Source organism: Pelodiscus sinensis, chromosome 22 (genome assembly GCF_052426305.1).
Source record: "Pelodiscus sinensis isolate ZL-2025 chromosome 22, ASM5242630v1, whole genome shotgun sequence".
In the NCBI taxonomy this organism is placed as follows: domain Eukaryota; kingdom Metazoa; phylum Chordata; order Testudines; family Trionychidae; genus Pelodiscus; species Pelodiscus sinensis.
The window spans coordinates 26,942,975-26,953,513 of record NC_143073.1 but is presented as its reverse complement, the minus strand read 5'-3'; the positions used below and the strand labels follow the sequence as shown (position 1 = coordinate 26,953,513).

General features: G+C 69.5%; 1 protein-coding gene across 1 annotated transcript; it reads right to left on the bottom strand.

Moving 5' to 3' along the window:
• Positions 1–4,986: 4,986 nt before the first annotated feature.
• Positions 4,987–9,843, bottom strand: ZNF574 (zinc finger protein 574). Its single transcript, XM_075916045.2, has 2 exons — positions 9,693–9,843; positions 4,987–9,294 (listed from the first exon to the last, which is right to left on the bottom strand). Exons 1-2 carry the CDS (start codon positions 9,757–9,759, stop codon positions 6,725–6,727), a joined length of 2,637 nt encoding a protein of 878 aa, XP_075772160.2. The 5' UTR covers positions 9,760–9,843; the 3' UTR covers positions 4,987–6,724.
• Between the last annotated feature and the right edge of the window lie 696 nt (positions 9,844–10,539).

Here is a 10,539-nt window from a genome sequence, read left to right as displayed (position 1 = left end):
GGGAGAGGGTTCGTGACAGCCGGGCGGCGGGTGTTGTGTCAGCGCGGGAGAGGGTTCGTGACAGCCGGGCGGCGGGTGTTGTGTCAGCGCGGGAGAGGGTTCGTGACAGCCAGGCGGCGGGTGTTGTGTCAGCGCAGGAGAGGGTTAGTGACAGCCGGGCGGCGGGTGTTGTGTCAGCGCAGGAGAGGGTTAGTGACAGCCGGGCGGCGGGTGTTGTGTCAGCGCGGGAGAGGGTTAGTGACAGCCGGGCGGCGGGTGTTGTGTCAGCGCGGGAGAGGGTTCGTGACAGCCGGGCGGCGGGTGTTGTGTCAGTGCGGGAGAGGGTTCGTGACAGCCGGGCGGCGGGTGTTGTGTCCGTGCAGGGGGTATCACAGGACATGACTGTGAGAGAGCCGTGGGGGGGTGGAGCCCCCACCGCATCCAGAGTCATGGGACCTGCAGTGGCAAGGCCCCCCCCAGCTCCCAAAGGCCTGAACCCATTGCCCCAGGAGAGACCCCCACTCCCTCCTGGGGGCAGGCAGAAGAGCCCCCCCTCGTGGCCACAGCAGGGACTGAGTCAGCGCCCGCGGGCCCAGAGCAAGGGCTGGTCGGGGCCCGGCTCCCTGGCCTGGGCAGGGGCCTGCCAGCCGCCGCGCCGGAGGGGAGGGGGGGAGGCCGGATGCCCGCAGGCGGCGGGAAAGGCCAGGGCCCAAAGGGGAAGCCGGCGGCGTCAGTGCAGACCGGGGGGGGGGGCGCAGGCGAAGCTGAGGCGAGGGGGCTGGCGTCAGGCTGGGCGGGGCCTGGCTCTGGTAACACCCAACAGGCTTATGCTGCCCCCCGTCCTGCGCAGGCTCCCGGGGGGTGCACGGCCTCCCCCCCGAGGTGGGGCGACTGGGGCAGGGGCCGACACGGACCAGCCGTCAGACCACGGCAGGACAGCAGCCCCGGAGCCGGCTGGGGGGGCGCGTTCGACCGGATCTGGACACACCGGACATGGGCCGAGGGCACCGGGCTGGGGGGGATTCGGACCAGTGCAAAGTGCTGCACGGCGGGGGGCCGACCCGGCACAGGGTGGAAGCGACTGGCCAGGGAGGACCCTGCAGAAGGGCTCGGGGGGGGGGGGGGGTACAAGCGAAATAGGAGTCACCAGGGCGAAAGAGCAAATGTGATTCCGGGCTGCGTGAACAGCCGGGCACGAGGCGTCGTCCCCCCCCCGGCGCTGCGCCCTGGGCCCCAGCTGGGGCGTGGTGTCCAGTGTGGGCCCCACGGTTAGGAGAGATGTGGGGAGACGGGGCCGGGCCCTGCCGTGGGGCGGGGGACTCGATGCCTCGCGAGGGCCCTGCCGGTCCTGGTGCTCTGTGAGACACTGGAGACGGAGCAGAGAAGAGCCGCGCGGCTGAGGGCCGGCCTGGGGAACACGAGCTGCGAGGGAGGCTGGAGGAATTGGGCCGGGTTCGTGGGGAGGAGCCGACCGAGGGGCACAAGGGAGCCGCCTGCACGTATCTACCAGGGGGCTCGAGGAGGGAGGAAATGCGGCTCCTACTTTAGCACCTGGGCTACGTCGAGACTGGCAGGATTTTCTGCAAATGCTTTTAATGGAAAAGTGCGTCGAGATCGGCAGGACGCTTTTCCGCAATCGGGGCCCTCGTGCGCCAAACAACCAGAGCGGCGTACACGGGCCCTCGTGCGCCAAACAACCTGAGCTGCGTACACGGGCCCTCGTGCGCCAAACAACCTGAGCGGCGTACACGGGCCCCCGTGCGCCAAACAACCTGAGCGGCGTACACGGGCCCCCGTGCGCCAAACAACCTGAGCGGCGTACACGGGCCCCCGTGCGCCAAACAACCTGAGCGGCGTACACGGGCCCCCGTGCGCCAAACAACCTGAGCTGCGTACACGGGCCCCCGTGCGCCAAACAACCTGAGCGGCGTACACGGGCCCCCGTGCGCCAAACAACCTGAGCGGCGTACACGGGCCCTCGTGCGCCAAACAACCTGAGCTGCGTACACGGGCCCCCGTGCGCCAAACAACCTGAGCTGCGTACACGGGCCCTCGTGCGCCAAACAACCTGAGCTGTGTACACGGGCCCTCGTGCGCCAAACAACCTGAGCGGCGTACACGGGCCCTCGTGCGCCAAACAACCTGAGCGGCGTACACGGGCCCTCGTGCGCCAAACAACCTGAGCTGCGTACACGGGCCCCCGTGCGCCAAACAACCTGAGCTGCGTACACGGGCCCCCGTGCGCCAAACAACCTGAGCTGTGTACACGGGTCCTTTTGCGCCAAAGGACTTTTGCCCGAACGGGAGCTGCATGGCATTTCCGCAAGCAGCGCTGATTTCTTACATGAGATCGTCAGTGTCTTGCGGAAATTCAGGCTCAGTGGGGGGCAGGCTGCGGGACAGAGAGCACCAGGGTCTCACACCCCAGGAGCCCAGAGAGCTCGATTTGCTGGGGAGAACGGCCTACAACACGTGGGCCACGGACACAGGAGGGCAGGACGGGGGCGTATACCATGGCCACGGGCACGGTGAGGAGGAGGGCGGGATGGGGGAGCGTACCGTGGCCACGGGCACGGGGAGGAGGAGGGCGTGGCGGGGGTGTATACCGTGGCCACGGGCACGGGGAGGAGGAGGGCGGGATGGGGGAGCGTACCATGGCCACGGGCACGGTGAGGAGGAGGGCGGGGCGGGGGCGTATACCGTGGCCACGGGCACGGGGAGGAGGAGGGCGTGGCGGGGGTGTATACCGTGGCCACGGGCACGGGGAGGAGGAGGGCGTGGCGGGGGTGTATACCGTGGCCACGGGCACGGGGAGGAGGAGGGCGTGGCGGGGGCGTGTGCTGTGGCGCGACCCCCACGCCCTCCTGTGCCCGGGACCCCCCACGGCACTGCTGCCTCGAAACGCCCCCCGCAGCACTGCCGCCCTGAAATGTCCCCCCACTGGCCCTGGGCCCCCCGCCGGCCCTAGGCCCCCCGGTGTCCGTGAGCGTCAGACCCGGGCTCCCGGCGGTTCCAAATCGGCAGCAGCCCCCCCCAGCGCTGCCCGTTCGACGCATCCTCCCCCGCCCCCGCCCGGCAGCTTCTGCTTCTCCACTAGTCGCTCCCAGCCCCACTGCTCCCCACAGGCATCCATAACGCTGCCTGGGGCGGGGCCGCTCCCTGCAGCTGGGAAGGGGTCACGGGCTGCACTTTTCCATGGAGGGGCTGCGGGAGGGAGCGGGGGTGGGGCAGTGTGGGAATTGAGGGTTTGGGGGGCAGGGGGTGTAACCAGGGCAGAGGATCCAGGGACAGGGGGGAAGGGGGAGTGCAGGAAGGGGGGGCAGGGTCGGGTTGGGGGTGCAAGAGAGGAGTCTGGCCTGGGGGGGGCAGGGTCGGGGGTGCAGGAGAGGAGTCTGGCCTGGAGGAGGGGGGCAAGGTCGGGGGTGCAGGAGAGGAGTCTGGCCTGGAGGGGGGGGCAGGGTCGGGTTGGGGGTGCAAGAGAGGAGTCTGGCCTGGGGGGGGCAGGGTCGGGGGTGCAGGAGAGGAGTCTGGCCTGGAGGGGGGGGCAGGGTCGGGTCAGGGGGTGCAGGAGAGGAGTCTGGCCTGGAGGGGGGGCAGGAGAGGAGTCTGGCCTGGAGGGGGGGGCAGGGTCGGGTCAGGGGGTGCAGGAGAGGAGTCTGGCCTGGGGGGGGGGGAGGAGGGAGTCACCAGCTGGGGGCAGGGAGTGCAGAGATTGTGGGGGTGAGCGGGGAGGTGGGGTGCCCGGCGCAGGCTCTGGCCGGGGGCACTTGGCCTAGGACCCCTGCACACACGCACTCGCTAGCAGCGCCGGGGCCCGGGCGGGCAGGCCACAGGGAACGGCTCGGGCCCAACCCGGCCCACGCACCCTGTCTGGCCCGGATGGCGCTTGGCCCCGGCCCAAGTCAGGGCCGCTCTCGGCCGCTCTCCCGGCTCTGCTCTCGCAGGGATCTAGGACCAGCCACCCGCCAGGACAGGCACAGGGACCAGAAATGCTCCAGGAGGCGGGAGAGGCTAGAAAAATAAACCCACTGGAGCCTGGGCGCACGTGGCGGCTGGAGGGGGAACGTTTCTGGCCCCTTGGTGGAGCTGCTGGCTGTGGAAGCCACGAGGGGAGAGGCAGTTGCTGACAGTGCGAAGTGGGCAGGGGCTGGTGTCGGAGGGAAAGAGAACGGACCCCGTGGAACCAGCGAGCATGTCCCCCACGTAGCGCCCCGGGGGCGGGGAAGGACCCAGCAGCCCGCGCTGAGGCAGGCAGGGGACCCCACCCGCACGCGGCGGCTCGGCACGGAGCGTCAGAGGGACAGTGCTGGAAGGAAGAGCCCTGCGAGCGGTTCCCACGCCCTCGGGGAGGCTCCACTCCCACAGCCCACGCCAGAGAACACAGGAGCCAGCGCGGCTGAGCCCCGGGAAGGCGCAGGCCGGGAGACAGAGGCAGGGCTTCCCACGGGACGCTCAGTCCTGGCACGGACAGAGGCAGAAGCATCAGCCGGCAAATGAAGGGGAAGAGCGGAACGGAAAGGCCAAGCGAGAATCTGAGACCGGCTCGCCAAGCCCCAACGCCGGCCCGCAGCCGCGTCCACCAGAAGCAGGAAGCTGCTGACGACCAGCAGGGCCCTGGACCCGCGAGAACCGAAGGAGCCCTCAAGGTCGAGGTCACTGCAGAGAAACTCCCTGAATTCTCTGCTTCAGGCTGCACGGCCGGGGGGGGGGGGGGGTGCAGATCCGAGGGCCTGGCCCAGGCTGCGGGGCAAGGGACCAAGGGACAGGAACAGGCCCGGGGGCCGGATGCCACGTGCCCGAGTGCAGAGAGAACCCAAATGTGGAACCACAAACTGGGCCTGGGCCTGGGCCCCGCCCCCAACCGCGTCTGACCCACGGGCCAAGGGAGCCAACGTGGCGCCGACCTTTGAACGGCTCCACAGGGGCTGGCAGCCCCCGGCCGGTTGGCCTGCGCCCGGCAGACTGGCTGGGACAGTCTGACCAGGGGAAAGCGAGCCTGGGGGGGCAGAGGCGAGGTGGGTCTGCCAGAGGGATCCTGCCCCCCCCCCGCGCTCTGGGAGGGGCCCACAGGCCTATGGGCAGGCCCAAGGGCTGCAGCGCACTAGGGTTTCCGGAAAGCCTTTGATAAGGGCCCTCGGCAGAGGCTCGCGGGCGAAGGAAGCCGTCATGGGAGAAGAGGGAAGGGCCCCACGAGCTGACAGCCAGTGACTAGGCAGGGAACAGAGGGCAGGAAGAAATGGTCAGTTTTCCGAGCGGAGAAAGGTAACCGGGGGTGCCCCCCAGGGGTCCGTACTGGGCCCGGCCCTAGTTACAAATGACCTGGAGAAAGGGGGAACCAGGGAGGTGGCGACATTGGCAGATGATCCCAAACTGACGGAAGAGCTCCCCAAAGATCCCCCCACGCTCAGGAACTGGGCAACAAAACGGCAGATGAATTTTAATGGTGATCAATGCAAAGCAATGCACATGGGGACCTGCATCCCAACGGCGCACAGACCGCCGGGGGCCAGGTGAGCTGTCACGAGAGCGCTGCCCTCCCTGTGCACAGTTCTCTGCCAACACCCACGCACGGGGCAGCGGCGTCAGAAAAGCAAACAGGATGTTGGGAATCACTAGAACAGGACAGCGAATGAGACAGACTCTTCTGTCCACCCATGGGGTGCCCACACCTTGAATCCTGCAGAGACGTGGTGACCTCCTCTCAAAGACAGAGACCGGCACTGGAGAACGTTCAGAAAAGGCAAACGAAAATGAGGAGGGTTTGAACGGCTGCCACAGGACGCGAACAATAAACCCAGGAGTTTTCAGCTTGGAAAAGAGACGACTGAGGAGGGATAGGTCTGTAAAATCATGTGGAGAAAGGGAATAAAGATTTGCTGCTTCTCATAACGCAAGACCTGGGGGTGACCAAATGAAAACAGGTGGCAGGTTTAAACACACACTGAAGGCAACTGCTTTTCACACGGCGCAGTTAACCTGTGGAACTCCTTGCCAGAGGATGCTGAGAAGGCCAGGACTATAACAGGGTTCAGAAACGAGCTTGCTAAATTCACGGAGGTTATGGGCAAGGAGGGTGTCCCTGGCCTGTGTGTCGGAGGCTGGAAATGGGCCGCCGAGGAGGATCACTTGGTGGTTACCGGCTGTTCATTCGCTCTGGGCATCCGGAGGACAGGACACCGGGCTGGCTGGACCTTTGGTCTGACTCCGTGCGGCCCCTTAGGACGCCCCACCCCCCTTCCCCCGCAGCAGGGCTCGTTTCCAATCCCCCCCCACACAAACGGCACTGCAGCCTGACGAGTGACGTGTTTAATTGTAACATACATACCAAAGCGGCCCCCCGGCCGAGGGGAGGCGTTTCCACAGGTGGGAATGGCTGCGGGGGAGGAGGGTCAATAGAAAAAGTTAGTTCCTTGCGGTCCAAGCTCAGCGGCTCAGGCCTGGGGGGCGGGAGGGGGAGGAGTCCCGCAGCCGCCCGGACGCGACACAGCCTCCGGGGCAGCCAGAGAAGTGCAAGTGCCCTGTGTGACCTGACCGCGGCCACGGGTGGGGGAGCCACGTGGCCCCGAGCACGGGGACATGGCCACAAGGGGGATTCACGGGGGCAGAGCCACATGACCCTGGGCACCAGGACGCCCCGCGAGAGCAGGAGCAGCAGCTCTCGCCAGCCGTGACCAGACCAGAGGCCACACGGGCCAGCACTGAGGAGGGGAAAGAGGCTCCCTTCACAGCCCGGCGCCCCCCCAGCTCAGACCCCTCCCAGCTGGATGCTCTCCAGCGGGGCGCCCTCCGGCTCGGCGGCCGTGGCGGGGTAGATCTCGATGGTCTCCATGATGGTCAGGGTGTTGCCGTAGTCCGGGGTGGCGGCGGCCGCCATGGCGGCGGCGGTGGCCGTTTCGGCCAGGGCCTCCTGGCTGCTGGGCAGGAGCTGCTGCTGGTGCAGCTTGCGGTGCTTCCAGAGGTTGGAGAAGGAGCGGTAGGCCTTGCCGCAGTCGGCGCAGTGGTAGGGGCGCTCGCCCGTGTGGATGCGCCGGTGCTCGGCCAGCCGCACGGCGATGGTGAAGGCCTTGCCGCACTCCTCGCACTTGAAGGGCTTCTCGCCGGTGTGCAGGCGCCGGTGGTCCTTGAGGTGGGTGGACTGGCGGAAGGCCTTGCCGCAGTCCGGGCAGGGGTAGGGCCGCTCCCCGGTGTGGATGCGGCGGTGAACCTGCAGCGAGGTCTCCGTGCTGAAGAGCTTCTTGCAGTCGGCGCACTCAAAGCTCTTGGAGCAGGGGGCCCGGCGGGCGGGGGGAGGCGGCGGGGGCAGGGCCGGGGGCTCCTCCTTCAGCGCGGCAGCGGCGCCAGTGCCCCCGCCGTCGTGCAGCAGCTCGTGGGCGTGGAGCCGGGCGGCCGAGCTGACCTTCTTGCCGCAGGTGGGGCACTCGAAGCGCCGGCTCACCTTGCCGCACTTGTGCTCCCGGAGCTGCAGGGCGGTGACGAAGGCGGCCCCGCAGCCGGCGCACACCTGGGGCTCCCGCCCGGCGTGGCTCAGCTGGTGCACGTCCAGCAGGCGGCGCAGGAGGAAGGAGCGCCCGCACTGCTGGCACTTGTAGGGGTACTCGCCCGTGTGGTGGTAGCGGTGCATGAGCAGGCGGTAGGGGCGGTGGAAGTTGATGCCGCACTCCTGGCACTTGTAGGGGTAGTGGCGGCTGTGCACGAAGAGGTGCTGCTGCAGCGTGGAGGACTGGGTGAAGGCCTTCTGGCAGATCTCGCAGCGGTAGGGGCGCTCGCCCGTGTGGGTCAGGCGGTGGCGCAGCAGGTTGGCCTGGGAGTTGAAGCTCTTGCCACACTCCTTGCAGTGGAAGGGGCGTTCGCCCGTGTGGGTCAGCAGGTGGTTGCGCACGTGCGACTTCTTCTTGAACATCTTGCCGCAGGTCTGGCACTTGTGGCGCCGCTCCAGCTTGTGCACGAAGCGCTGGTGCCGCACCAGCTGCAGGTGCTTGGAGAAGACCTTGCTGCACATGAGGCAGCGGAAGCTGGGCCCGTGGGCCTCGGCGTTCTCCACCGAGTAGATGATGGCCAGCGGCACGACGTCGTCCGGCTTCTTGGGTGCCGGCGGGGTGGGCGGGGGCTCCTGCGGAGGGGGCAGGGGGGGCTCCGGCGGGAGGGGCGGCAGGGGGCCGTGGGAGCGGCGGTGGTAGAGGAACTTGGTCATATTGAGGAAGGCCTTGCCGCAGGCGCAGCGGTGCAGGGGGTTCGGGGAGTGGCCGCGCCGGTGGGCCAGCAGCACGGCCTCCGTGTCGAAGGCCAGGCCGCAGTCCACACACAGGTAGCGGGACTCGCCGCTGTGCTCGCTGCGGTGCTGCCGGAGGGCCTGCGGGGTGGGTAGCACCTTGCTGCAGAGCGGGCACTGGAAGGCCCCCTGGCGGTGGCAGCGTAGATGCAGTTGGAGCTGGTGGGCGGAGGGGAAGGCCTGCTGGCACTCGGCACACCACGGCTCCTGCCCGCCCCGCTTCGGCCGGCGCGGCGCCACCACCGCCGCTGCCTCGGGCCCATCCTTCAGCTCGTAGCTGTGGTCGCTGGCCGCGCAGCCGGGCTCCGAGGGGGCGGGGGCTGCTCCATTGAGCAGGCTTGCCGGTGCAGGCTGCAGGGGCTCAGCCGGGCAGGGGCCGGGCTCAGCCAGCTCCTCTGTGGGCGCGGCACCCAGGTGGGTGGCCTGGTGCTCCAGAAAGTCCTTGGGCGTCTGGAAGAGCTGCAAGCACTCGCCGCACTCATAGAGCAGGAGCTGCACGGCACAGCCCTCCCCGTCGGGCGCCGCGGCCTCCTCCAGCTTACGGTAGGAGTGCTCCAGGTCCACCAGGGCCTGGCTCTGGCCGGCGGGGGCTGCCTCGGGGGCGGGCGGCTCCGGGGGGGCCCGGTGGGCCTGCCGGTGGGCCAGCCACACGTCCTGGCTGAGGAAGAGCGCCTTGCACTCCACGCACTCGTAGTGGATCTGGCTGGAGGCCGGCAGCTTGGCGGGCGCCTCCGGCTCCTGGCTCAGGCGCTTGAGGTGCAGGTCCTGGTGCTCCAGCAGCTCCCCCGGCGAGAGCAGCAGCTGCCCGCACTCCAGGCACTGGTACTGGCTGCTCTCCTGCACCCCCAGGGTCTGGTACAGTCCGGCCTCGCCCTCGCCCGCCAGCCCCACCACCTCGTACTGCTGCTCCTGGCCCAGGTGGCTCTGCTGGTGCAGCAGGGCCTCCTCCAGCGAGCCGTACAGCTGGCTGCACTCCGAGCAGACGTAGCGGTGCTCCACGTACAGCAGCGTCTCCGCCGCCGGCTCCATCTCCGCCATGCCGGCTCCTGCCCGGGGGAGGCACAGTCACGCCAGGGCACTTCGGGGGCGGGAGGCCGGGGGGGTCGGGGAGACCCCTGGGGGAGGGGCCGAGGGGACCCGGGGGAGGGGCTGGGGGACCCGGGGGGAGTTTGGGGGGCCCCGGGGGGAGGGGCCGGGGGGACCCGGGAGGGGCCCCGGGGGGAGGGGCCGGGGGGACCCGGAGGAAGTTCGGGGGGGGCCCCGGGGGGAGGGGCCGGGGGGACCCGGGGGGGGGCTCGGGGTGGCCCCGGGGGGAGGGGCCGGGGGGACCCGGGGGGGAAGGACAAGGGGCGGGGCCCGCACAGCCAGGGCCCTTTGGCCCCGCCCCCGGGAGCTCTGGCCCCTCCCGGCCAGGGGGTGCCGGAGCCGAGACCCCCCCGCTCACCTGCCAGGCCCCCGCGCTCGCGCTCCCTCTCGCTCGCTGTCAGCCCGGGAACAAGCGGCCTGCCCATTGGCCCAGGACTCCCGGCCAATCGAGAGGCGCATTACTCAGCGCCGGACCAATCGGAGCGCACGCCCCTTAGGCCCGCCCCCTCCCGCGCGGACCTGCATAGGGAGGTTTCCCAATGACGTCGAGCCCGAATCAAAGCGAGGCCGCCGCGGCCATGTTGGTTGAGAGGGGAAAGGGAGCCCGTTGGGCCAAACCAATGCGCGCGGGGATTGGCTCACACTAGGGGGGGGGGATCAAACCACCGCGTGGGCGGGCGCAGGGGGGTGGGACACAGCGCAACACTTCGGGGCGGGGCCGCACCGAGAGCCCTCGTGCGGGGGGCGGGGCTGGCCCATGTGACCCCCCCGCTGGCAGCCTGGGGGGGGGCTCCACGGACCCTCTCGAGCCCCGAGAGCCGGAGCACCCGCCCTGGGCGGGGGGGCCAGAGGGCAACAGACACGGGGCCGCGGTCCCCATTTGCATCGCCCGCCCGGTGCTGGGGCTGGCCCCGCCCCCGCGCCCCCGACAGCCTGAAAAGGGTGGGGACCACTGCACTGGGGCATCCAGACACGGGGGGGGGGCTGCAGCTGGGGGGGTCCAGTGGCGCCTCCAGAGCTCTTGGGGGGCAGGCGCCCAGCAGCCGGCTCTAGAGCTGCATTGCGGGGAGGGGGACAGGCGCACACGAACAGGCGCCCAGCAGCCGGCTCTAGAGCTGTATTGCGGGGAGGGGGACAGGCGCACACGAACAGGCGCCCAGCAGCCGGCTCTAGAGCTGTATTGCGGGGAGGGGGACAGGCGCACA